The 27,883-nt window shown below is 35.9% G+C and overlaps 2 protein-coding genes across 3 annotated transcripts in view; both read left to right on the top strand.

Moving 5' to 3' along the window:
* Positions 1-19,331, top strand: part of LOC136807667 (splicing factor 3B subunit 1-like) — a 29,278-nt gene extending 9,947 nt beyond the window's left edge. The window contains exons 2-22 of one of the 2 annotated variants that reach the window (XM_067064262.1): positions 1,634-1,707; positions 2,405-2,454; positions 3,201-3,246; positions 3,728-3,938; positions 4,549-4,622; positions 7,540-7,606; positions 7,894-8,205; positions 8,532-8,980; positions 9,287-9,592; positions 9,885-10,422; positions 10,782-10,904; positions 12,053-12,222; positions 12,752-12,877; positions 13,620-13,841; positions 14,138-14,320; positions 14,711-14,803; positions 15,016-15,101; positions 15,687-15,872; positions 16,104-16,593; positions 16,890-16,964; positions 18,393-19,331. In XM_067064262.1, coding sequence (XP_066920363.1) covers positions 1,634-1,707; positions 2,405-2,454; positions 3,201-3,246; positions 3,728-3,938; positions 4,549-4,622; positions 7,540-7,606; positions 7,894-8,205; positions 8,532-8,980; positions 9,287-9,592; positions 9,885-10,422; positions 10,782-10,904; positions 12,053-12,222; positions 12,752-12,877; positions 13,620-13,841; positions 14,138-14,320; positions 14,711-14,803; positions 15,016-15,101; positions 15,687-15,872; positions 16,104-16,593; positions 16,890-16,964; positions 18,393-18,476 — 3,965 coding nt within the window. In that variant the 3' untranslated portion in view covers positions 18,477-19,331. Of the gene's footprint in view, positions 1-1,633; positions 1,708-2,404; positions 2,455-3,200; positions 3,247-3,727; positions 3,939-4,293; positions 4,347-4,548; positions 4,623-7,539; positions 7,607-7,893; positions 8,206-8,531; positions 8,981-9,286; positions 9,593-9,884; positions 10,423-10,781; positions 10,905-12,052; positions 12,223-12,751; positions 12,878-13,619; positions 13,842-14,137; positions 14,321-14,710; positions 14,804-15,015; positions 15,102-15,686; positions 15,873-16,103; positions 16,594-16,889; positions 16,965-18,392 lie in introns of those variants that run through there. The other variant, XM_067064263.1, reaches the window with a different exon arrangement.
* A 429-nt stretch (positions 19,332-19,760) lies between these two features.
* Positions 19,761-25,304, top strand: LOC136807666 (PR domain zinc finger protein 12-like). The gene is made up of 6 exons (XM_067064261.1): positions 19,761-19,929; positions 20,900-21,047; positions 22,976-23,199; positions 23,648-23,942; positions 24,276-24,477; positions 24,945-25,304. The coding sequence occupies exons 1-6, from the start codon at positions 19,873-19,875 to the stop codon at positions 25,111-25,113; spliced, it is 1,095 nt and encodes a 364-aa protein (XP_066920362.1). The 5' UTR covers positions 19,761-19,872; the 3' UTR covers positions 25,114-25,304.
* Positions 25,305-27,883: the final 2,579 nt, after the last annotated feature.

Raw genomic sequence — 27,883 nt, 5'->3', positions numbered from 1 at the left:
CCTGGATATCCAAGCTCAAAATTTTAGAAAAAATAAAATTTACCTCAGCATTCAAAGTTCTAAAACTATAGAGCTTGGTCTCCCTAGAAAATGAAAGTACCAACCCATCCCAGGGCAGCAAAACAGAAATCAATAAAAAAAAGCCTTACAAGATCTAAAACCATTTAAAACATCTAAAGATTACACGAAAGTCCACAAACAAGTTTGCATGTGCCACAATGACCAATCATGTTTTCTTGGAAAATGAACTCTCCTCCAGGGCTGCAAATAAGCGTCAGTCATCGGTCAATGTCCGACTGAAAAAGCTATTTGACCGACTGAAAATCTTTTGTGTTGGTCATGATGTCCGAATGAAAAAAGGAATAAACCATTAAGTTGAGAGTTGAAAATAAATTTCTTACACCCCTGTCTCTTACTTAGCCCATTCTTTTAATACTCGCTTCCTTTGTAGCTTTCAGGGTGTTTCAAAGTTTAACTTTTATAGACTCGCTTTCTTCGTAACTTTCAAGAGTGTTTCTAAGATCACTTTTATCAATTCGCTTTCTTCGTAACTTTCAAGGGTGTTTCAAAGTTTAACTTTTATCAACTCGCTTTCTTCGTAACTTTCAAGAGTGTTTCTAAGATCATTTTTATCAATTTGCTTTCTTCGTAACTTTCAAGGGTGTTTCAAAGTTAAACTTTTATCGACTCGCTTTCTTAGTAACTTTCAAGAGTTTTTGTAAGACCATTTTCATCAACTTGCTTACTTCATAACTTTCAAGAGTGTTTCTAAGTTAACTTTTATCAACACGCTTTCTTCTTAACTTTTAAGAGTGTTTCAAAGTTAACTTTTATCAACTTGCCTTCTTCGTAACTTCCGAGGGTGTTTCTAAGATCACTTTTATCGAATCAATTTCTCTGTTATATACAGTAACAAACTGTTCAAAGGTAACTTTTATTTTCCTACTCGCTTTCTCCGTAACTTTAAAAAAATATATACACTGAATGACCGGCAGGATTTTGAGTTTGACCGACAGGATTTCATTTCTGTCGGACATGATGTCCGATTGACTAAAAATATTTATTTCCAGCCCTGCTCCTCTGTTTCTTCTTTTTCATGTTTTCATGTAACAGAAAGCTGTATCTTCGCTAGCAAAGGGTGGTATTTTTGTTGCAGAATTTCACCAAGCCATGTAGATTGACCCTTATGGCTTTAGCGGAGTGAGCGCAAGCAAGCAGACTGCATTCTGATCTGAGAATGCAAATCGCTCTAGGGAGACCAGGCTGTAAACTAGAACATAAAAATATCAAAAACTAGACTGAAATATTTTACTGCCTGGATATCCAGGTTAGAATAACAACAGCATTCAAAGGGTGATAAAAAGCAAGAGAAAAATTAGTCCACCTCTTTCTTCATATAAAAACATTCAAGTGGTCGATACTCAGGATACTGTTAAAAACTGTGTACGTGATTTTACATGTTTGAATTCGAAAAGTTATGACCAGGGTTTAAAAAAAGCAATTTAGAATTGACTTATTTATTTTTTCAGCTACAGATTAACCGACGTGCAACGCCGGGTACCGGCTAGTTTTCTTTTAATTTACTTAGGACAAGTCAACATTTATACTTAGAAGTTTAATTTTGTCTTTTCAGATATTGACAACCAAATCAAGGAACTACAAAATCTCCGAGGGAACAAAGATGATCAAGAAACTAATAACAAAGGAGTAAGTCTAAACTTTTGGTCAAACTTAATTATGATGTTCTCTCATCATTAGACCAGCAACCGAGGGGCACCCCTTAGATCAAGGCAAATTCTTTATACTATGCTCCTAATAGGGTAAATTGACAAAAAAATTGCCCTTTGAATCTCCTGCAGTTTTCAAATGAATCAATTTTTAGTTAATTGATAGACCTTTACTAAGGGCTTTTTTTTAAGTTTGAAAATCAAATGTTTGATGCTACAATCAGATTCAGTGTGAAAATTAAGAAAATAAAAAGGGGTAATCTGTTCAGTTTCGACCACCTGATGTTGAAGAATTGGCATTTTTAAGGCGTTATTGCCTTTTTGGGCTGACGACGTCAGTATTTTGCTGGGAGAATTTTCTGAAAAAATCATTCTTTTAGCTAGAAAGCCCTGAGTTTTTGTTATCCAAGAATGGTACCTTTTGTTTTAAATTAAGCTACTTAACCATAAAGTATCTGTTTTTTTCACAATAAATTCAATAGTTTATTGCCGAAAGTTAGGTAAAAAGTTTTAAGGTGAATTGATTGAGTAAGAGAAATTTCATTTTAAAGAGGGTTATTTTCATTAATCTTATTACTTTTTTATGGCGCACTAAAATGTTATATCATATATGTCATTTCTTCATCAGCATCCTCAAATTATTGCTCTCAATTTTAAAGGATTTATTTCTTTTTTAGATTTCATTTGGAACTGCCTTAGAGGCTGAACTTTATGGCAATGGCGATAAGTAAGTACTCAAAAGATACATAAAAAATAGCAGTTCATAATATCTTGGCGTTTTATTCATTCAACTTAGTTAGAAAGAAATTGCATTAGATTTTTTTTATATATACATTGTCAAAGTATTTTTTATTAGTCCCATTTCATACACAAATGATACAATATGTGACTCCCCAAGCAGTTTAAAGTACCTGAAAATAGGACCCGTCTTTTAAGGGTTGGTAAATGGCCAGTAATAGAGTAGGGCATCAACAGTCATTTTTGGGGCATCAGTCAGAAAATTCAAGATGTAGTATTTGTTATGAAAATTTAACCAATATGAGACAATTTTTGTCCAAATTTGGCTTAACCCGCTGGGGGTACTGATTCCCACTACAGGCAAAAATTAGAAAAAATTACATTTTCTGGCCTTTTCAGGCCTGTAAACATGTCAAAACTATTGCAAATCTTTTTTTTTTCATTTGCTGTACTAAATTTTATGAAGAAACAACAAATCATCATATTGGGTTGAAAACTGTGCCCATTGGAGCCCTAAACGAGCCGTTTTAAGCCAATTTTAGGTAGCAAAATGCTTTTTAGGGCAGAAAGCGGCCAGGATCGTTAGAGATCACATTTCTAGAAGGTCTGGAGGCTGAAATTTGACTGCTACTAGAGCGCTCGTAATACTGGACAAAGACCGGTCTGATTTTCAGGTACTTTAAATCGCTTGGGAAGTCACATATGTTATCAATGGGCTTTTTCATTTAATTTCAGATACCAGGGATATGATCAGTCCATTGCAACAAACGATATGGAAGAGGTTAGCATGATTAAAGGATTTTACAAATCTTGAAATTTTTCCCTAAACTTTGAATGAAGTAAAAATGAATTAGTGCCAATACACATCTATTTACATTTTTGAATAAATCAGGAATTACTTTATTTTCTTTGATGAAATGATTACATTAATAGCACAGCTATATAGTTATAAGTTGACATGATACGTCCAATGTTAATATTCATTTCTTTTTTTGTCTTGCACAAAGTGAGCAACATTAGTCATTGTCCAACAGGAGAAAAAATCAAACTTTTCAAGCAAAAGCAACCCATATTGGACATAAAAATAACTGGCTTATCGTTTCAAGCCTTTTACACTAGTTATGCCCATTTATCTATTATACTTATAAGTATCTGATGAAGTGATGAAAGATGACACGACAATGTTTCCATTATTAAGTTCTATCTATTGCTGCTGCTATTCTTTAGTCTCCTCTCTAAGAATATACTTTTTTTCATTTTAGGAGGATGATGACTTCACCAGCTCAACAATTGGAAAAGCACAATCGTTCACCGCCCATAAGTCTGTCCTCAAGGAAATTGAGAAAGAGGGGCATAATGTGGATCCAATGGCTGAACACAAAATCCCTACCGTTGGTGACCGACAAAATGAATATCAGCAAAGAATGAGAAAATTATTGATTTCTCCTGCTCGTGCTGATCCTTTTGCTGATGGTGAGTGACACCCAGTTGTGTGAAAGCTCCCTGAACCATTTAATCAGATTTTAAACGGTTCTGGGTTAGTGCTTTCATACTTGTTCAGCAGAGAACTTTCTATGGCAAAATCTATGCATCATGAATATAATGGGAAATCTTTAAATGTGTAGTTTTAGAGTCGTATAGTCCAAAAAAGCTAATAGAAAGTTCTCACCTTAGTATATGAAACTCTGAGAAAAAAAGCAAACAACATTATTAATATAAACCATTTTATTCCTTTTCAGGAAGAAGAAAGAAAAAATGGATCACTCTCCATTTTTGTTTCCCCTTTTCCACCCCCTTTTTGTGTTTTTAATCTTGAGTTTCTTTTGTTATTCAGTTGTCAGTCTGCCAATGTATTTTGATTAGCTATTGCGTAAAGTACAGGTAGGTCAACATAAGGTAAACAAAATATAAATAGTTATAGAATAGTACGAAAGCTTTGAAAATTGTCTTTTTCTAAGCAAACTGAACTTGAAAGAATTACGTCCTATGTTATGATTTTCATGTTACCCCATATTTTACATAATAATTGAATTCAGACATTTGCTTCTAACCCAAAACTCTCATTTTTTTCTGTTCGTTTTAGGCGGTAAGACTCCAGATGTCAGATCAAGAACCTACATGGATGTTTTGGCTGAACAGCGGCTTGTCGCTGAAAAGGTAATGAAGAATCAACTCCATCATCATCATCCATTACCATCTGGGTAATGTAGGGGTTATCACAAGGCTTGAAATAACAACTTCAAGTGGATCGGACAAAATGTCCGATTAGGGTTGCTTTAGCTTGAAAATTATGATTTTTGGGTCAGACACAAAACTATTTGGGTTGGACAATGTCCGATGTTCGACCGTTATTTCGAATCCTGTTATTATTAACAAGTTTTATCAAATGTGTGATGGTAATGAAACAGATCAAAAAATGTTGTATTCTTTTATTGAAACAATGAATTGAAAGTGCTATGTGAAGTGGTGGTACATTTTCATGTTTTGTAAAAAGCCTTTGCAAGGGTAGTAGTGGACATGCTCGTTGCACTGTCTTTTTTCACTTCCAATTCATACCCCCTTGTAACAACTTCCCATATTCTGTATTCTGCATCTGTTTCTATTTAGGAAAGCCTTTAACCTTTATTTGCGACTTTCCTTTAGTCCCAACACTAGCCCCAACTTATAATGACCCAACATCCAACTTATAATGACCCAACCCCCTGATAGGGGAAAACATCAATGAAAAAATTACACTTGGTCATTGAGTCTGTAGTGTGGTCGTGTTACAAAAATACAGGCTGTTTGTAGGAAAAAAATAAGATCTAGCTGAAACTTTCTCCAGACCTTCTCTATAGGATGCTTATACCTCAGGAAAAAATCCCCTACAATCCCACTGGTGGAACATCCCTTTTTTTGGGCAATTTCTATTTTCCCTAGGCAAAATCCTAAGGGCGAAATTTTTTGAAAATTTCAAACTTATTTCCAGACAATATCATGTATACCATTCGAAAGCTCTCAAAAAACGATATAGAAGACTTTTAAACGGTTATAGCTGATTTCCTTACCTAACTTGAGATATTTTATGCGCAAGTTCCACTTTTCGCCACATTTTGGTCTAAAATTGACCATAAATAGCATCTTCTGCGTGAATTATCTTGAGTTAATGAAATCCGCTATACCCGTTTAAAAGTTTTCTATATAGTTTTTCGAGAGCTTTCGAATGGTATACTTGATAATGTCTGAAAATGAGTTTGAAATTTTCAAAAAATTTCGCCCTTAGGATTTTGCCTGGGGAAAAAAGAAATGTCCCAAAAAAGGGATGTTCCACCAGTTGGATTTTAGGGGATTTTTTCCTGAGGCATAACCATCCTATAGAGAAGGTCTGGAGAAAGTTTCAGCTAGATCTTATTTTTTTCCCGTACAGTAAAATATGCTAAACAACCCCACTACTGAGCATATAGCGAAATCGTTCCACACTTTGTTTTCCAAATTTTTACAATTTGAAGCTAACTATACAAAAGTAAGATGATCAAAACTAGAAAATAGTGTTTTCATAATATAATAATAATAATAATAATAATAATAATGGTATATTTCAATCTCCAAAATTTACATTTGGCTCTTCGGCTGAAAATATTATATAGCATATGTGTGCAAAGTCTAGAAAAAAATATTTATATTTATAAAATTATTAAGTATACTAGTGAGATGCTCTGACCGGCTACGCTAGCAAAGTAAAGTGTTAGTAATTGTAAGCAGAAGATTAACTCAGAATTGGGACGATATCTAGTCCCGCGACCAGAAGTAATAAATTCGAATGCAGCCAAACGAAGATAAAACCGGTATAGCAAGGCCTGTTTGTCATTTTCAATATTTTAAGGTGAACATAAAATAAATAACTAACTTTACCTAAAAAAAAACAAAAAAAAAACCAAAAAAACATAATACTGGTAGACCACCAATGAAATAGATGATGAAATATAAATTAAGTTAGACTATACAAAATTGGATGGGAGATAGGAATTGTAAATACTAATTGAGCTAATTGAGACTATGTAGAAAAGTGAACGAAGAATTGAATAGACATATGGAATAGATACTAAATACGAGTGCGAAGGGGTCTGTACCAGTGCCTATGAACATATCATACTGTGTATAAAAATAAATTTCAAGTAACATATTTGGTTTAAAATTTTAATGAAATTAAGAAATATGATTGCTTACTGACGTAATAATATGGCTTGTGCTAGAGAAGAGATTATAATGTATCTAGAATTGTGACTTGTTAACAAACTAATATGGGTATTGCAATATAAAAAGTGGAATATTAAGCAGTTCGTCATTAAGTGATTATGGGAGATATCGCATACGAGAAACTAGAGATTGAGTGTCAGTATATGTAAAACAAAAGCTTATGCTGAGAAGATAGCAGAAGATATATCAAGCCGAGAAAAAGCTTTAAATAAGGCTTGTACTACTGCAGGCTTCTAGCAAGAGCTTTATCTAGGAAATAATTTTTCGCCTCTTTGCAGAAAACTTTATATTCAAGTGAGTTACGACATGTAACAGGAAGGTCATTAAAAATTCTTGGAGCTTCAAATTCAAACGAGCCATTAATATTCAAAGATTCACGCAGTTTTGTACCACCGATACGGTCGTTCCTAGTAATAGGTTGCTCATATTTTTCCATTGGGAGAAACTTTGGCCAAGTACTCATATTAACGGATTTCCATGCGAGTCTAGCCATACTGTAGTCCGAGCGTTCCTTTACCGGAAGCCATTTCATAGCGATGACATCAGTTTCCCGCGAATAACTCTTTCTTACAAAGCTGGCAGCGGCATTTTGTATTTTTTGTAGTTGTTTGAAAAGGTAGTCTGGTGCATTGTTGAAGACAGCATTACCATAGTCCAGTTTACTTAGGACGAGGGTTTCGGCAAGCTGGCAACGAAGTCGGTACGGTAGATAACGTTTAATCAGCGCGAGACTTTTAAGTGTTCCGTAAGCTTTCGTTATCGTTATCGTTATCGTTATTTCAGGTTCATAAATACGTTTACATACAAAACTGATTAGATTATCTGTTGTTTTTTTTAGGCCAAGGTCATAAAAAAGATTCAAGATCAGCACAAAAATGGTGAACAACCACAAGCTCAATCTGATGGTAAGAAAAACTTTTCTTTACAAATAAGCCTCATATCACTAGGAACAACTTCTATTTGGACACTATTGATAGTAAACCTTAGTGAAGATGAAGACTTCATAAAGCCAAAGGAGAAGTTAAAATACACCTTTCAAACTCGAGATCTTAGGATTTTGTTGAAGGAAAGTTGAGTCTGATTTTCAAAGATAATTTTTCTTTGAACGCTTATGTGTGTTATTCTATTGAAAAGAAAGCAAAATGAAATTGAAATCATCAAATTTACAACTCTGTAATGTATCCTTTTCCAGCTAAAAAGAAACGTCGCAGATGGGATCAAACAGCTACAGAAGAGGCTCCTGCAAAGAAAAAGTGGGACCAGGCTGAAACACCATCTAATACCCGTTGGGATGAGACCCCTGGTCGTCAAAAGCAAACAGGTGCTGAAACACCTGGTACAGTGCATGGTTCAGAGACACCTGGTACTATGCGAGGAGAGGAGACTCCAGGTCGAACCCCTGGTGCCACTCCCAGCACTAGAGCATGGGAAGCAACTCCCAGTTACATTCCTGCGGGAAGTGCAACCCCTGGAGGAGCTACCCCTGGTGGTGTTACACCTCAAAGTAAGTACTATAACTAAATTATTTTCAGATCAATCAATCGGGCTGTTCCATTTATTATCCTTACAGGGGACGTGGATGAACCTTTTTCAAGCCAAAAAATGAAAATGTGTGGACAACCCCCTGGAAAAAAGCAAAATTTGCCAAATAACCGTATGGAAAATTCTTTTTCATATCTTAAAGTCAGGGTGAATGAACTAAAATGTTAGCCCTTTATGGGTATAAAATAGAATGGCCCATTCCCACTGGGATTAGTTAAAGTTAAATTACACCATGAAGGTCAGCAAAGAAATGGTTCGCTCAAAACCAGTATGGTTCACTTTTTGTAGGTACTCGAAGAAAGAGATGGGATGAGACACCAAGCCAACAAGCCACAGAAACACCAGGACGAACTCCAGGCTGGGCAGAGACTCCTAAAACAGATCGTATTGGTTCTGAAACTCCTGGTATGACACCCACACCAGGAGGTGGCAAGAAGAGATCACGTTGGGACGAAACCCCTCAAGTCGGAGGTGCTACCCCTGGGTCTCAAACACCAAGTGCAGCCACACCTTCCATGGGGACCCCATCAGGGAATTTGAACTCGTTGATGGGTACCCCCTCTGCTACCCCTGGAGGAACTGTAGCCATGCAAATGCAAACACCAACTCCTGGCCACTTGATCTCCATGACGCCAGAACAGATGCAAGCTTACAGATGGGAGAAAGAGATTGATGATCGTAATCGTCCTCTGACTGACGATGAGTTAGATGCATTGATGCCATTCGAAGGATATAAGGTTTGTCGATATTTAGATAGATTAAAGTTGATTTCACTTCAGAGTAAGAATTTCAAATCTCCATTAAAAAGAAAATTAAAAGTGCCAACCATCGTTTTTCTTTGTAGTTTATCACTTTTTCTGGTTCTGAAAGCTTTTTCGAGATCTAATATCGCGTCCTCCCTGTCAAAAAGATTTTTTTTAAGTACACTGTACTTTCGAATGAAATCAATTTGATTTAGTCTTATAAAAGATGTCTCGGGTGCCTAGGCCTACCAAATCTGATACTTTCTATACTCAAAACACTGTACTTTGCTTTTTCATCAGATTTTACAACCGCCAGCCAACTACCAACCCATTCGTACACCAGCTCGCAAACTGACCGCCACACCCACGCCCATTAACATGGGTACTGGTTTCCGTATGCAGACAGACGAACGCGGTAATGTAAAAGGTGTTGTTGAGGAGCAACCGCCCGGTAACTTGCCTTCGTTGAAACCAGACGATTACCAGTATTTCGATAAGTTGTTGGTGGATGTTGATGAGACGACGCTGAGCTCTGAAGAGCAAAGGGAACGTAAAATCATGAAATTGCTATTGAAAATTAAGAACGGTACACCACCGATGAGAAAGGTAGTTTATTGTTTTCACGTAGTTTTATCCAGGGTCAAAATCAACTAACATTCTTTCAGATGGTTGGTCTACTGTAACTAAAGTAATAAATGGAATTCAAGACCAGGATTTTTATGACCAGCTATGATATTCACAGAATTCTTTCTCCCACTTCGGTTTGTCACTGTACAAACCTTTCAATATTTTCTCTTCTTCATATAATCAATCATCTACTAATAATCTTTAATGATGTTCGTTTGAAAATCTGTTGCTACTGGGTGACTTCAAGTTGGTTATTTCTTTCCTTTTTTAGGCTGCACTCCGTCAAGTCACTGACAAAGCTCGTGAGATGGGTGCCGGCCCGTTGTTCAATCAAATCCTTCCATTGCTCATGTCACCCACACTGGAAGATCAAGAACGTCATTTACTCGTCAAAGTCATCGATCGTATCTTGTACAAACTTGACGATCTTGTCCGTCCGTACGTCCACAAAATTCTTGTTGTTATCGAACCTCTCTTAATTGATGAAGATTACTACGCTCGTGTAGAAGGTCGTGAAATCATCTCCAATTTGGCTAAAGCTGCTGGTTTGGCTACTATGATTTCCACCATGAGACCTGATATCGATAACATAGACGAGTACGTCCGTAACACGACCGCGAGAGCGTTCGCCGTGGTCGCATCAGCTCTGGGCATCCCGTCTTTACTCCCTTTCTTGAAGGCTGTGTGTAAAAGTAAGAAATCTTGGCAGGCTCGTCACACCGGTATCAAAATTGTGCAACAGATCGCTATCTTGATGGGTTGTGCCATTTTACCGCATCTTAGGAACTTGGTAGAGATTATTGAACACGGTAAGTTTTCATGAACTAAATTTACTCAATTTTTTCGAATTCCTACCTTTGCGTTATTGATCTAGCGTGTTAATTAAATATCAAAACAAAAATACAGTGGAGTCTCTTTAACTCGAACCTCTATAACTCGAATATCTCCTTAACTCGAACAAGCTTTAATGGTCCCTTTCAGTTAACAATGCCTCGTTAACCTTACTCCATAACTCGAAATTTCCTTAACTAGAACAAGTAATCCCCGTACGTGTTCCAGATGAACTTTTTGACACATTTCAGATGAAATAACTGAGGCGCATGCGATGAGGAGTTTTATTGTTATGGAATAGATTCTTCTTGACTAAATTTCCTCTTTTCGCTTTTAGGTTTGGTGGACGAGCAGCAAAAAGTACGTACCATCACAGCTCTTGCTATTGCTGCTTTAGCTGAGTCAGCAACTCCCTATGGTATCGAATCGTTCGACAGTGTCCTCAAACCTTTATGGAAAGGTAAGTTATTTTCCTATGTTGAAACTACAAATTCCTCTGCAACTCGTTTTCGTGTTGACTCGTTCGGATGGTATATGTTTCAGTTCACGTACGCATTCACTGGCTCATTTCTTGAAGAGAAATGAAATTATACGTTTTACAATCGGTATAGAAATATTGATACAAGTTCCTTTGGTCAACTTAACCATAGTGAATTTTTCATAATTGCCGTGTTTAAAATGTGTTTTCTGACTGATGTAACCAACAAAACTATGGCATATTATACATTTTCTGTTAGACAAACTATTCCTGAATCTGAAAATTCAAAAATTGCATTGAAAAAATTTGATGAAGAAGAAAATGAAGACTTTTGCGAGGAAGAGTATTTCAACTTTGAAGAGCTTAGTTTCGGCGAAGAAAAAACATTTTTAAAAATTTTTCGCAGTTGATGGTGTATCTTTTACCGAACAATAAAAATTTTTGAATGCTTCTTTGTCTCGAAATCTTCAAAATAGTGGTTTTTCATAAATTTTTCATCTGGATTTTGCTTAAAAAAACAGTCATAACTTTTGACACATCTTTTTAGAAAAATTTTCCGCAAAATTTAAAATATTTCAATTCTTTGCGGACAGTGTAAAGAAATTTTGAAACAAAAAAATTAATTACCCATTAAAACTAAGCAGTTTTTGTAAAAGAGGGTGATGCAACATATTATTAACATCTTTTTAAAGTTCATAACGTCATTTTTGCAATCAAGTTCTTAATTACTTTTAAGGGATTCGATTAAAAAGCAATTTATGAAGGCAATTCTTTGTTAAAAGTGTTAAGGAACCTGAAATATAACTTTTATGTTCAAATACCAAAATCGATCTTTGGACTATGGTCAGAGCCCTTAAAATTCTTCGCTGAAAAAATTCGTTACTCGCTCTAACTTTTGCTCACATTTCTTATTATAATCAGTATAAAGATATCGGTAAAAGTTTAACTTTGTCTTTTGTCGCCAAAAAAATCGTCACTCGCTGAAACCTTTGCTACTGTAACAGTCTTTTTGCTTTAACTTAAAGTGAGTTATTTCGTGACCAAATCAACACAGAAAGTGCTCTATATCAAAGATAGAGCTTCCATTGAAAATCATGTATTTCTAAAGTTTTGATTTCTTTACTTTGCAGGTATCAAACAGCATCGAGGTAAAGGATTAGCTGCTTTCTTGAAAGCCATCGGTTACCTGATCCCATTGATGGACGCAGAGTATGCGTACCATTACACCAGAGAAGTGATGATCATCTTGATTCGTGAGTTTCAATCTCCTGATGAAGAAATGAAGAAAATTGTACTGAAGGTAAGAATGTTAGAATTTTAGGAGATCCTTTGGATTAACTTTTGTTCGTTCGTTCGTTCGTTCGTCCTTTTGTCTGTTACCAGCTTTTCTCGGGATTCGTCCTGAAGTTTTCTCAAATTTTGCAAAATGACTGTACCCAACAAGTGACGAAGCTCGATTTTTGAAAAAGAGTCTTTTCGTCAAATTTGGGCCAGCATGTTGAATTGAATGAATTTGGCAGTTGGCCAATAGACTTAAACTGACACTGAGGACTGAGGGCCGAAATGAAATGAAATTTCAACTAGTGCAACAGTTACTGCTTTTTCGGCTGAGCTATCTTGAAACTCGTTTATGAACAGCGTGGAGTGTTGTTCCCAATCGCTTCAACCCTATGTAGCAACACACATAATCTCCTTAACATCGAGTACGAGATACGAGGGAACGAACAACACCGAGCATTTCGATTCGAACTTCACTTTCATCAACATGGACCTTGAATTTATTTAGAAACCCCGACAAGTGTATTCTTTTTGCTCTCTGCTCCGTTTAGGTCGTGAAACAGTGTTGTGCCACTGACGGTGTTGAAGCAAACTACATCAAAGAAGAAATCTTACCGGAATTCTTCAAAAACTTTTGGACACATAGAATGGCTCTTGATCGACGAAATTACAGACAGGTTGGTTTCTTTCTTTCTTTCTATGTTGTTTTTTAAAAAAAATGTGCTCTTCCAGAAAATTTCCGTACATGGGGGGTGGAGGATATATTGTCCAGGGGGTGGAGGATATATTGTCCAGGGGGTGGAGGATATATTGTCCGGGGGTAGCGAAAAATCATCAAAATTTGCCTTGTCCGGGGGGTAAATTGAGTTGTCCGTGTGGGGTCAACGACTGATACTTGTCCGGGGGTAAAATCTGTTGTCTGGGGGCCAAAAGTCACTTTGTCCGGGGGGTAATTAACTGAAAATGGTTATATCCTCCACCCCCCCCCCACTATATATTCAATTTTTTTCTGGAAAAGCCCAATCTGTCCTTTCTATGTGTGGCAGTGCACTTGTTATCAGTCTTGATTTCCTTGCATGAGGTCAGGGCTCAATTCACTTGGCAAGTGAATATACTTTCGGCTTAGTCACAACCCATACAATGTTTGGGTAAATTGGGTACCACTACTGGAGAAATACATCACTTTTCCTTTTCCTTGTCTTTCGAGTGTCACTTAGTATGTACTATCACCTTTTAAAATGTGTTGATGTCGTAAACAGGTAAGACCTAGTAAGTATCGTGATTAATCGTTATCCTTAGAGATCTCTCTTAAGATTTTAACGGGGAAGTTTGTTTTACTTCAATAAAAGAAACACATCTAAATTTTTATTACAAACATTTTAAACCCCTTCGAATATAGACTTTTCTTCTTCTTTCCAGCTCGTTGATACGACAGTTGAAGTAGCGAACAAGGTTGGTGCTGCACACATAGTCGGTCGCGTAGTTGACGATCTCAAAGACGAAAATGAACAATATCGTAAAATGGTGCTCGAAACAATCGAAAAAGTCATGGCAAACTTGGGTGCTTCTGAGATTGATTCTAGACTCGAAGAACAGTTGATTGACGGTATTTTGTATGCCTTCCAGGAACAGACAAACGAGGTTTGTAATTTATTCGTCTAGCCAATGATATTTTCCTCCTACGATATCTATCTACCAGAAATCAGCTTTGAAATTTAGGATCTCACAATATGGGTGAAACTTGATAGCGGTAATTTCCCTTTATAAATTTTCTATCTGTATCACCGTATGAAAATTTGCCCGAAACTGAAACAAGATTCATTCTATCTCATCACGCGTTACCAGAAATATGCTTTAACATCAGGATTTTGCACTCTTCAAACATGTTTCATTTCACTATTTCCTTCTTTGAAGCTGTCTTATTTCTAATTTCTTAGGACGTTGTTATGTTAAACGGTTTTGGAACGGTTATTAACGCGTTTGGTGCTCGAACCAAACCGTACTTGCCACAGATCTGTGGTACCATCCTGTGGCGGTTGAGTAACAAGAACGCAAAAGTTCGTCAACAAGCTGCCGATTTGATTGCTCGAACGTCTGTTGTTATGAAGACTTGCGGAGAGGTTTGTTACGTTTTCATTTTCCGCTGTTCTTTTACTTTTAACTATGAACGTTGAGTTACCTCTAATTTACATTAGCTATAAGTGCGCATAAGTAGCCATTTAAAGATGAACGAGTTGAATACATGTTCAATCAACTTGTTGACCCTCACGGTCACCTAGAGAACGGGTGTGCTAGAAATGATTTACCCATATGATGAGAGAGATTTCCTGAGTTCCATGAATTTCTAGAAAAATCAAATTCTTTTAAGAGGAGAGGTGAACAGAAATTCTTAAAAATAACTCTTAAAAGGCCTTCTTCATCTTAATTTTTAACCCAATATTTGGCCTTGAATTTTATGTTCACGTTATGTATTCTCTTTAGATGAAAGCAAATGTATTTTTCAATTTTAGGAAAAACTGATGGGCCATCTGGGTGTTGTATTGTACGAGTCCTTTGGTGAAGAGTACCCAGAAGTCTTGGGAAGTATCCTCGGTGCCATGAAGGTATTATTCTATCATTTTGTACCTTTTCGTAATATCCTTCAACGGTATATCATTTGAGAGAGCCCAGAAAGTATCCTTGTGACTCGTAACCTCTTAAAACTTTTCTTTTTTTTTTCATTCCACTATTGAATTCAAATATTCATGGCAATTAATTGGATTATCTTATAAATTTGAAGCGAATTTCTTAATTAGTTTTTGTTTTCGTTTTACAGTCCATTGTGAATGTCATTGGTATGAGTAAGATGACACCTCCCATCAAAGATTTGTTGCCAAGGTTGACGCCCATCTTGAAAAACAGGTAACAAAAATTCTAATGTATAATGCTGTTCTTAAGAACTTTTAATGATAATATACTTAGGTTGAACGTGGCATGACTAACTTTCGGGATTATACAAACTTCTTTGTAGAATAAAATGTCATCGTAATAAAAGAAACATCCAGTATGTTGACCCTGTCCAGGAGAATTTCTTCGTTGACCACAGTTTTCTACATCATTTTCTTAAGTTACGAGAAATATTTTGATCGAGGGCTGTTCCAAAAAAATTGTCATACAGGGGGGTGGACGAACCTATTCAAGTCAAAACTAATTTCTTGGAAATCTGTGGATACCCCCTGGAAAATAGTAAAATTTGAAAAAAAGACCCTGGAAAAAATTATTTTCATCTCTTAAAGTGAAGGTGGACGAACTAATATGAATATCAGTCATTTACCTCCTGGAAGCTTAAGAATAGCTTTTTACCCCCTGGAAACATGAAAAACACTTGCCTAGACCTCCTGGAAATTCTTTTCAGTTTACCCCTGGAAAAGTTCGTCCACCCCCTGTATGGTTTTAAAATAGAATACACCACTTAGTGTTCAAATTTCTGTCTTTTCATCATTTCAGACACGAGAAAGTACAAGAGAATTGTATCGATCTGGTTGGTCGAATTGCTGATCGTGGTGCCGAACACGTCAGCGCACGTGAATGGATGAGAATCTGTTTCGAGTTATTGGAATTGTTGAAAGCACACAAGAAAGCTATTCGTAGAGCTACTGTCAACACTTTTGGTTACATCGCCAAAGCTATCGGGTTAGTATTTCATTTTGTTATTTTTCAATCCACTGTATTTTTTAGTATGATTAGCAACGAAATCAACTTGATCCTTTTTTCCAGATTAGTATACTATGGTAAATAAATGAAACAAATTTATTTTTTTTCGACCATAGTCCTCAAGAAGTTGACCACGTAGTAAGTATCAATTATCCTTTTTTCTTGAAATAATCTCCTCGTTAAAACTCCTCATTTTATTTTCCTTTATAGTCCACAAGATGTCTTAGCCACATTACTGAACAACTTGAAAGTCCAAGAACGTCAAAACCGTGTTTGTACCACAGTCGCCATTGCTATCGTAGCTGAAACCTGTTCCCCATTTACCGTGCTACCGGCCCTAATGAACGAATATCGCGTCCCCGAACTTAACGTCCAGAACGGTGTCCTTAAATCCCTGTCATTCTTATTCGAATACATTGGAGAGATGGGTAAGGATTACATCTACGCCGTAACGCCGCTTCTGGAGGATGCTTTAATGGACCGTGACTTGGTGCACCGACAGACCGCTTGCGCCGCTATCAAACACATGTCGATTGGTGTGTTCGGTTTCGGCTGTGAAGATGCTCTAACTCACTTGATTAACCACGTTTGGCCGAACATTTTTGAGACTTCACCTCACGTTATCAACGCTGTGATAGAAGCTTTGGAAGGATTTAGAGTTGGACTCGGACCTTTGAAATTGATGCAATACGTCATGCAGGTAGGTCTCCTTCTGCTTTATTTGAATTTTTTTTTGCAATAAGTAGCTTCCTCTTTATGAGTGCATTATTTTCATGGAAAATTTTTCACAACGATTCCTTATCTTTGAAATCAAACTGGATAGATGGATTTCTTATATTTCCAGACGAATTTTAGCAGAGTCATCATAACTTGAACGCCAAAGAAAAACATGATTTTTTCAAGTCATGGTGTTTCAAGCCAACTGTATTAATTTTACATAGAATTGACTTATCGGAATATTTTCGTTTAATTAGCTCTCTTATTACTTATTTTCAGGGTTTGTTCCATCCAGCACGAAAAGTACGCGACATTTATTGGAAGATTTACAATGGCTTGTACATCGCCTCACAGGTACCTCTATCGTTGCTTTTTATATTGATCAGTATCTGTCAATTCGTTGTCCAAAAAGATAGTGGGATAGAAGACTTTTAAACGGGTATAGCCGATTTCATTACCAAACTCAAGATAGTTCACACAGAATTTATGGTCAATTTTAGACCAAAATGTGGCGAATAGTTGAACTTGAGCATGAAATATCTCGAGTTAGGTCTTCTATATAGTATTTTGAGAGCTTTCGAATGGTGTACATGATATTGTCTGAAAATAAGTTATGAAATTTTCAAATAGTTTCGCCCTTAGGATTTTGCCTAGGAAAATAGAAATTGCCCAAAAAAGGGATGTTCCACCAGTGGGATTTTAGAGGATTTTTTTCTGAGACATAACCATCCTATAGAGAAAGTTTCAGCTAGATCTTATTTTTTTCCTACAGACAACCTGTATTTTTAAACACGACCACACTAATTATGCCATACCACGCCTAAAATTCTTGCTTTTCAACAAGAAAGTTTTGAATTTGCTGTTTGTTTGTTTAGTTAACTTTGGAAGGCTTATAAATCTGGTCTGGATTTTTTAAACTTTGTTGCTCTTGACACCACGTTTCATTTCATCGGTCAAGATACATTATGACATTTAATTTTAGAAAATGCCCGCTTAGGTTCGGCAGAGGAATGTAAAGAGATGGAAAAACAGCTTCTTAAAAACAATGGAAAAACGGCTCGTCATATACCAGGTCTCTTGCCCTTAAGGGAGTTTATGTCGAGTAAATAGGTTTCTTTTGTTGTCGCTATAAAAAATCTGCATAATTAGCGTGTTGTGACAAAATTCTTTTGTTTAAAGCCTGATTATGCACAAACTTTTAGGGCTTATATTTTGGGTACACCTCTCCTATACGAAAAGGTACCTATATCTTCTTGCTCAGAATTTCCTAGCGATTCTATTGATATAACCGCATTATGACCGCATCATTATATGGAAAGCTAGAGCGCGAGAAAATTATAACTTCATCTTGACTTTACTCGACTTATGACAGTTTTACAAGAACCAATTTAATATCATTGTGTTAAGAATTTCTTTTGCTAAACATTAGTAAAAATATTGCTCCTTATTCTTAAAAATTGAACTAGTAATCGGCAAAAAAGGAAAAACAAATTTTCATTTTTATCGTCAAATCATGTAGAAACCGTCCGATTTGTATGGCGAGCCGTCTTTTCTTGACTTTCATTTAATGACCTAATCAACGTTTTTACAATAGAATTTTCAATAGAAGTGATCGTTGAACTTTGAGTAATCAGAAAAGCTGTTTTTCCATCTCTTTACATTCCTCTGGGTTCGGATAGCCGGAGTATTTCTTAATCATTGGTTCTTTCAAACTAAGATTTCCGCCATAACTTTGAAGACATTAATAATGCCTGTTTTCTAACCCTCTTTTTTTCGTTTTAGGATGCCTTAGTGGCTGGCTACCCGTCTATTCCAAACGAACCAGAAAATTCATTTTTACGGAACGAATTACATTACATTTTATAAAAGAAAACTTTACGCGGAAAATGAACAAAAAAATCATAAATCTAAACGACAGCTGCTAATATAAAGAAATAACGTAAAGTGTGAGATGTATCGGGCTAAATCATAACCGACTAAGTTTGGTGCATAAGTTTTGGCTATCTGTTGATTTTAATGTGTAAATAAAAGAACAGAAAAACTGAAAAAATATTTGGTTGGAAAAAATTATGTATTATTGGTGAATGGAAGTAGGAAATGTTACTCAACGCAGTTCTACTCATGGAGATCTCCACTTGGCATAATGTTGCCTCCAAGCATCGAAAATATACATTTTGAAAGAGTCCAACTCTCAAGCAAGGTTTTCTGAACGTTCTTAGTACGTTTTTTGGACGTAGATGGAGGTTACTTTGAAATTGTGTGCCGACTAGGTGAAGTTGGATGACATCAGGGTATATCAAAAGAAACATTTCGAACTGACAAATATCCTTAAGAAAATAAAGTTATTTCTATCCTAAATTTTTCATATACAAACAGCTAAGCTCATGTTTACATGTCATCCCCTCAATTATACTTCTAAAACTTTTTCTCTTAGAAAACCTCTTCAATTTAGCTTTTGATATACCTAAAATTGTGGTGAAAGCTGGCTTTATATTCCTTGATTATAATCAGCTTACCACATAATGAAGACGTCGGCTTTATGATTGATTGGCACTTTGTTCGTTATTGCCAAAATGTGAGACTGTCAGCGGTAGAAAAAGTAACATTGTATTCAAAATGATAAGAAAATCTTTATTTTTTAGAGTTTTCATGTATGGGCGCGTCTTTACTTTTTTGATTATTTTTACGAAAATGAAAAAAAATATTATTGATTTAATAAAATTTTCTTACTATTTCTTCTCTCAATCCTGCGGTTTCATGACTTCTAGACTCGAATTTTTTTTTAAAGATTTAGATATTAGAGAATTTTCATTATTCTTTAAATTTTGGCGCTTCTTCTCATTTTATAAATATTACAATTTTTCTCCCCTTTCAATCCTTTGTCATATTTTTGGATTTTGACTTGATTTAATTTAAATGACATGTTTTTTGGGTATCATTAAAGTGTGTTGCACACTACGTCTTACGATTTGCCGTATCGTATTCCTATTTTCCTCTCCAATATTCTAATCTGGTATAGAAACACATGACATTATCTCAAAACAAAAATTTTCTCTTTTGTCTTTTTTTTTTTCATTATACCAGGTGCTTCAGTTCACATTTGGAAAATGCAATACAATTTCTATCATTTTCATTTTTTCTTCTAGAAAATATCATTATAAAGATACTTGATAATAATTGAACAAAAAAACATACAAAAAAATGAGACAAAAGCAGGATTTGGAAATGCTTTTGCTCACTCGGCGTGAAAAACAGTTGGGATATGTCAAGATACAACTATCAAGTTGGAGAAAGCAAGATGGACTTTATGGCTTTGGATGTAAGTCTGCTAATCCGTTTTTTACAATCACCTAAGCCCCTTTTAGAGACTTTTTTGAGACTCTTTCTTTTATAAAGTTACTCATCCTTCATTAAATAAATAGTCACATTAAAGGATTTCTCTCCTTTTAATTTTTTTTTCGAATTTTATTTATTTACAAAGAATTAAGCGCCCAATTTCTTTTTGAATTTTTTGATGTTTTTCTCTTTATTTTCCTTATCAACCCTATTGTGTATTGCGCGTGGATTTCGCGGCGGGACTAAGATACTTTACAACCAAACCCCCAATTAACTGTGGATTTTAAAATTTTCAAAACTAAATTTACTTAAAAAGGGAGGTCTAAATTGATATAAAAGTACCCGCGAAAAAATAAGATATATATTTCTGTAACAATTTTAACAGTTCAGAAACTCAGTTTAACGCAAAGAAAATTTCAAAAATAAAGTTTATTAAATCCTATCAAAATATCAAAATAATGAAAAAAGAAAACAAAATTTCAAAATAATCATTATTTAATGAGCCCGCTAAGCAGGGCGCGCGCTAGTTACCTCAACTTTACAATAAGGAAATTTTATTCTAATTTCAGACTTGAATAGTGTATTGTTTTTGAAGTTGTATAAAAAGTAACAAGTTCTTCCATCCCTCTGTGTATTAATCAGACGTATCAGATAAGCTAGCTAACTTAACTTTCAGGTACGTATTTACGTGGTGATTTTTGACTTTTTCTAGTTTGGGTATTATATCCGAGGTATATACATCCGAAATAAGTACTTTCACCAAATATCGAATTTCGCATAGTCTTCTGGTGACCTCTTGTGACCTCTTTATGAGAAGTGAAACTTTACGCTTACTCTAATTACTTTAATACTTTATAGTATATACAATCTTTGCGACATTGAATTTCGCGAAGTCGCGTGAGTCGCGAAATATAGTAATATAATATGGATACCAAGCATTACTTACCCTTTAGAACAAGACTGACCACCACTTGGAGATGTTTGAAGAACACGAAGATGAAAATAATAACAATAATGCACCGCTTCTCAATATCTCCATGGAAACAATACAAAACTTCTTGTTTGGACGAAAAATGAAAACTTGGCATGATTCTATGAGATGTAAGTGCGTGAATTTCAACTTTCTAGATTAAAGAACGGCATAAACTGCACAGTACAGCCTATCTGCGACTCAATTCTTTGTTCGAAGACAACTTCTGCAGCGAGAAAAGTTGTGAAATTTAACATTTTGGAATTTGATAACGCTTAAAGTTATGTTGCAGCGTAGCCTATACTAAACGTCACCGCGTTTTTTCCTACGCAATCTTACTATACTAAATGAGTTTATGAAAAATGTCTGTAACGCTAGCCCAGTAACATATGTTAAGGTTTCTAAAATTTGAACGCCGCGGCTGGAAAACCTATCCACCTTCGATACAAAAAATCTCGCGCTAAGTTTGACAAGCGTAGAAAACTCGGATTAGAGAAGACTCTACACTGCTATTTGTAAACGAAAAAAGTTCTGACGTCAATTTCATGAAAAAGTACTGCGACGTCACAAAGTTTCAAATAAAAAGGTGTGGTATTTTTGTTGCACGATTTCGAATTATTTTATATCAACACACGCAACAAAATCCAACATTCTTGTTTGATGATTAAACTTCGTCTAACATTATTTAAAAAGGTTTCAATGTTGGTTGCATTGCATATGCGCCGGTCTTAAGCTGTCCGCATGCGAAGCCAACAAACGGGAAAACCTTCAGTGCTCAATCGCAAAGCGCGAGCCTCTCCTTCACAACTAAGGCTTTTTCTTTCCTAGAAGCAACCCTCTCACCACCTCAGACACCTTTGGGCGTCTGCAACGACGGGTACCCTCGATAATTTTGACAGGGTCACTATGGCATTTCATTGAAACAAAACTTCCGTTATCTTAAAAAGACATATCATCGAGGCTTACAGACACAAAATTGTGACTAATGTAGAAAGTTTAGAAGTATATTTTTTATTATGTATTTGGCATTTTAAGCCAAAACGATGTCAGGAATTAACCCACATTATAGTATTTTAAAGGCTTTTGATGCGCAAGCAAAACCGTTAACCGGCGTTTACGACGACGGGAACCGTCTAGTTAACATCTATTCCACTTTGCGACTTTTTCGAATGTTTGGAGCCCAGGTTTTCGGGCTCTAAACATTCGATTTTTTGACGTCACTTTAAACTTTCGAAGCTCTTGCAGTAGCAAAAAATTCGAATTTGCGTCATTACACTTGAAAGGCTTCTATTTTTCGAAAATCGTCAAAGTGGAAGTCACTAAGACCATGTTCAGACTTTATGATTCCGTATCGTTCCGAAACGAAACGGTTCCAAAACAAGTGTGAACGTCAAAAAAGAGGGATGAGCTGGAGTTTTTATAAGATACTTCACTAATTGGTCATTTGAAGTGATAGAGATGACGCGTTCTTTAGAAAAAGTAATGAAATTAACTTTACGACCAACCAAATCACATAAGAGCTTGAAAAACTCCTGCTTGTCCCAAAAAAGAAGACGTTACAAAGCAAAACAGATTGAAACGGTTGCGCTCCACTATTTTCATCGGAACGGAACTGCTCCGTTTTCTTGCTCCGAAACGTTCTGAAACCAATATGAACACTCTCGATCCGTAACGGAAACCATACTGGAACGATACGAAACTGTAACGTCTGAACATGGTCTAAGAAACGGGACGAAAAATCCCGGTTTTCAGTGAGGTGCTCGCTAGTTGCAGCGCTTTGGTTCTTTGCGATTTCCCGAGCTGGTGTGCATAATTTTCTTAACCTAAATAAATTTGTTGACAAAGTAAAGTTTTCTTTCCAACTATTATAAAATACCTTTTCAAACCAAACCTCAAAGACTGTAAAGTTCTCTTCGCAAATTTAAAGATTTTTTCCCATTTGCGTTCGATTTGTAATTATGAATGTCTCGATAACTCCAACAATTTCATTTTCCCATTGTCCATTCGAGTTACGGAAACTCCATTGTACGAATCGCCGTTCTACTTTTCCTTTCTTCAGCTTCAAACGATGACTTGGTGCAAATCGAACATATGGATTTGATAGATTCACTTTCAGCAACAATGCCAAGTCAATTACGCATCGACTCCTCTACCATTCCTGGTCAAACTCTTGGTGTTTTCTCATCCTCCTGGATCAAACAAGGAACGAAAATGGGACCTTTCACAGGTCGCTTAGTACCGAAAGATGAACCCTTCAAACGGGACTCGAAATATGTTTGGGAGGTTAGTCAGTATTTGAATACAATTTCAGTGTTTAAAGTTTTTCCGACTCAGACGGATTCCCGTCTCATTAAGATTTTTTCAATTTTACATAATTCACCAGAATTCACCATATTATTCTAACTTGCAGTGTAAAATCCATTTTCCGTCTCAAACGAAAGGTTTTCTTGTATTTTTCATCATAATTAACATGGTCGAGTTCTAATGATCATTCCGGTCGTATTAGATTACAGCGTGTCCGTAAAAAAGCGGAATTTATTCCCCATAATTAATACAAAAATTTAAGTTATATTTATTGATTTCTTCTTTAAAAATATTGAAATTTGGAAATTGAATACTTTCGGATTGATCCAAATCAAATAAGACGAAAGATATTAAAGGATCATGTATAAACTACATAAATTTGACACAGACACGCTATCTTTATGTTCCTGGTTTTTTTTACCATTAGGTCTTCGATTCAAACGGCCAAGTCAGTCATTTTATTGATGGTGAAGATGAGCTAGATCGTAACTGGATGTGTTACATACAATGTGCTCGAAGTGATCAGGAACAAAACTTGGAAGTCGTTCAACATCCTGATTCAAGTATCTTTTACTACGCTCTCAAAGATGTTCCACCGAACCAGGAGCTTTTAGTTTGGTATAGCTCAGCTGTAGAGTGTTTCTTAGGCATTCCACAAAGCGGACCGATCGTGATGGATAAACTGAACAATAATAACAACAACAAACCAATTAAAGAGACGGGTAATTTTATAGATTTCTTCTGTCATAATTTTTCGATCTCATTTCATTTTTTCTTTGCTTTTTAAAGGAGAAGTTACGGTAAAACTTAGGTATCAAAACATCTTTAAAACTTTCAACATTTTCAAGTCTTTAATCTCGTGAGAATATAATTAAAATATTAAAAACACTCTTGATCTTAGAATAAATTAACCATATTATTGAAGATCAGTTTTCAGCAAATAAGTTGCCTTTAATTTTCACTTTTTCGAATATTTCTTAATGATGGTTTCTTCAATTATAAAATGTTTAATATGATAAGACTTCTTATGTTTTCTTCTTATCTCTTCTTTGCAGATACTCTACAGCCTCCACATGGATCTCGGTTGAAATGTACAATCTGTCGACGTGGTTTTAACTCACGTAGCAATCTACGTTCGCACATGCGTATTCACACATTGGAAAAACCTTTCCATTGTAAATATTGCAAGAAAGCTTTCAGTCAATCATCAACTTTACGAAATCACGTTCGACTCCACACTGGAGAAAGACCGTACAGGTATCATATTTTGCTTTACTTACTTTATATTAGATAATAATGCAGTTAGGACCAGCTAAATAATTCGTTCTTCTCAATATTAGCGAGATTAAGCAAGGGTTCATTTAGACCGTTCAATGCGATATCGTAGGCCTATACATAAGATTTCACTTGCGTAGTTTACTTTGGCAAGTTATGTACAGGCCTACGGCATCGCACTTTACAGTCAAAATAAACCTGTGCTTAACCTCGCTATTCATTTAAGCACGACTTACAGACGACCATTTTGAAGAAAAGATATGACTATAAGAAATCTCAAATTTTCTTACATACACGTATCTCATGTTTAAATTCTTCGAAAAAGTTTTTTCGATCAGAAATTACAAACCTTAATAGTTTTGATTTTGAAGAATAAGTAGCGAGATTACCTTTAGGTTGAATTTAACCAATCGTTTATTTTTATAGTCGAATCCTCTCTCTTTTTACAGTTGTAGTGTGTGCAAGATGGCGTATTCACAACTTGCCGGTCTAAGAGCACATCAAAAGAGCGCAAGACATCGTCCACATGCAGCCTTGCTCAATAGAACATTCAAACCAATCACTTCTACGCAACGATTTGGTAATAGTGGTATGAAAATGAACATTTTTGATGGATGATGGATGAAAAGAGAGAGTGTACATCCTAGTTAACTAAGCCCGTGTATTCACAAGGCTAAGACACATAGATTAAGCAATATAGCGTTTTTGGTGCTTTAAAGATTTGTTCAGTTCACAACTTACCATCAGATTTATCCTAACTGAATCAAACTAGCTTAGATTTCTAGGCTAGAGATTGCACACCGAAAACAGCGTTTTCACTAATGGGTTCGTGCTCCTTATATATATCTGGGGTTTTGTAGAGGTCAGACTACGTTTGTCTAAATTTTTTGCCGATCCTAATTGATAAATGATGTATAAATGTCCCGTTATTTTTAGTATAAGCATAACACATAGTCAGCGAATTTTCAATTCTTTTTGAAATAAAAACATCCTACTTATAAGCAGTATCTTTGATCAAGGCGTTTAGTTTGTATTCAAAATCGATGAAAATATGCCTCTGATCCCCAGGGAAAAATGAAAATTAGTCCATACAACCGGACAATTGTAACGAAATCCAATCTTCAATTTAGGATATGTTACATCTCCTAAACCCCCTTTTGAGACCTAGAGAGGGCTTTCAGCTATTTTGTATATGTAAATATTTCGTGAATAATTAATGTATGGTTAGGATATGATCACGGGGGGGGGGTACTTAGGCAAATGGAGGGTACGGTATGTGCCGCCCTTAAGGGTACCTTTTTTGGACTTCCAAAGTCCCGCTAAGGGTCGGAAAAATCCGAAAATCAAATTTCAGTCCCACTAAGGGTCGGAAAAATAGGAAAATTTCAACTTTTTACCCCCTGAAAGATCGAAATTTGGTCAAAATTGATCAAGTTTGTCCCGCTAAGGGTCGTAAAATTCCCAAAATTTTCCTTGGTTTTCTCTTTTTTAGTCCCGGTAAGGGTCCAAAGTTCGAAAGTCGGGCGGCACCCCACCCCCGTCAGCTCGCAACCCTAGTACCCCCCCCCCCCGGGGATATGATATTTGCCATAGCTATTCATTGATATGTGTATATATGTTGTATATGTTGTGTTAATATATTTTATGATTTGTCTAAAAATAAATGAATTACTAAAATCGCCATGTTACAAATTTTAACTACTCTTCTGTGCCTAATTGTAGGGGGTAGAATAAGCAAGGGGGTTGGTGGTACTCTGGAGGAAAATTCATAAAATGGGGGGGGGTTCAGTATTAAGTGATTTTGGGGTGATTTTCCAAAAAGTCCCTAAGAAAATGAAGGTTTTGGCACTTTTTCAAGAAACTTTCATAAAATAGGGGGTCAAGAAACTTAAGTTCACGAGTGAAATCATTCCATTTCGCGCGAAAGTGGAGACCTTAATGTCGAAGCAGTGGTTTAGAGCACAACATCCAAGCATTGATCCATATTGAAAATTCAGAGAAAAGTGGAAAGATTGTGATTTCGAAGTACCAGTGCCCCATAACATCTTTAATTTAATTTAACCCTCACACTTTTACCTACGAGTATCACAGCTCGAAATAAATATTTTTTCTTTGAAAACTTGGCCCTCTGGTAGGTACCCAGGGTAACTTTTTTACCTCCTCAAAAAGAGGAATCTACCTGGGTTGACAGTTGAGTGATTATAGTTTCCATCATAGTAATGGATACTCGGCCTGGGATAATAAAATTAATAGTTAAACTTATTATTTTATTTATCGCAAAATCTTAAAAAAACAAGCATGTTATTAAGGAAGGGATAAAACTACCGTGACACCACGCACAGTTTCAGAAATGAAAGTCAATTGGTTTAGGGGAGGGCAATGGGATGGGTTTACAAACTGACGGTCAATTTGCCTGAATGCCCCTTATCTGCCTGGTAACCAGATGTGGAAAGTTTTTCCGACACGCTAAAGCTCTGAAGGTCGTGAAAATTTAAGTTTGGCCCGCTCCTTCAGAGCTTTAGCGTGGGCGGCCGCCAAACCGCCATTGGAATATCAGATAAGAATGCCCCCCCACCTGCGAAGAAAATATTGCATCAAATTTTTGCGAAGCGAATTTATGAGCGAAGCAGTTTTGCTATATTGTGCGCACGTACCTTTAACTTCTATCCGAAGCGAAAATTGGCCCAAAATTTGCTATATAAATCACATCTTTAAACCGAAAACCGACGATTTTGTCAAAATGACCTTGAATGGTTTGGCTTGAAGCCACGAAGATTTTCTCGGTTTGGTAGCTAAGACTGCAAAAAATGCCGTTTTAAAATGGTGTACCCTAGCAGTGAACAGCAAAAAATTACCGGAAGCCGAAAGACAGACTTAGAATCTGAAGTTGATCAAATTGCCGCGCGGGCGGCACGCATATATAAGCAATCTAAGCAGTAGTTCTTCGGTTTTAAGGGGGTAGTCATATGAGAAATTTGAAATGTCATTTTTTAAACTTTTTGTTATATCTTGTGAAGTAGTAAATATTTTTCAATGAAACTTTCCACAATTGTAGCACAACTATAAAGAATATGAAAAATTAAAAAAAAATTCTAAAAATAGCAAAGACGGGGGTAATATCGTCCAGGGGGTAAAAGCTATAAAAATATTGTGTCAACCTTTTAAGAAAAGCTAAGAAAGCTATTCAAAAAATTTTTTCTGGTGAAGGTTAGTATTATGAAAGTCTCCAGAATGAGTGGAAAATTTTTTCCAAATTTCAAGCCAGGGGGTCTGGAACCTAAAATTTGTACTTTTTCAGTTTAAAAGTCAAAAAATTATTTTTTTGAAAAACTGCTTCATTCATCCTGAGGGGTAGATGTTATATCGGATGGCCAATCGTCACCTTGTT

Source organism: Clytia hemisphaerica, unplaced genomic scaffold (genome assembly GCF_902728285.1).
Source record: "Clytia hemisphaerica strain Z4C2 unplaced genomic scaffold, Clytia hemisphaerica genome assembly, whole genome shotgun sequence".
NCBI classification, from domain to species: domain Eukaryota; kingdom Metazoa; phylum Cnidaria; class Hydrozoa; order Leptothecata; family Clytiidae; genus Clytia; species Clytia hemisphaerica.
Note: the sequence above shows the minus strand (reverse complement) of the source record. Positions and strands in the feature narration are given on the sequence as shown.

What these genes read in the sequence shown, in the direction of transcription:
- LOC136807666 (XM_067064261.1), top strand. Translation starts at nt 19,873, where the DNA reads ATGTCAAGATACAACTATCAAGTTGGAGAAAGCAAGATGGACTTTATG. An exon ending in TTGGCATGATTCTATGAGAT is followed by an intron (nt 21,048 to 22,975) that starts GTAAGTGCGTGA and finishes TCCTTTCTTCAG; the next exon opens with CTTCAAACGATGACTTGGTG. An exon ending in ACTCGAAATATGTTTGGGAG is followed by an intron (nt 23,200 to 23,647) that starts GTTAGTCAGTAT and finishes TTTTACCATTAG; the next exon opens with GTCTTCGATTCAAACGGCCA.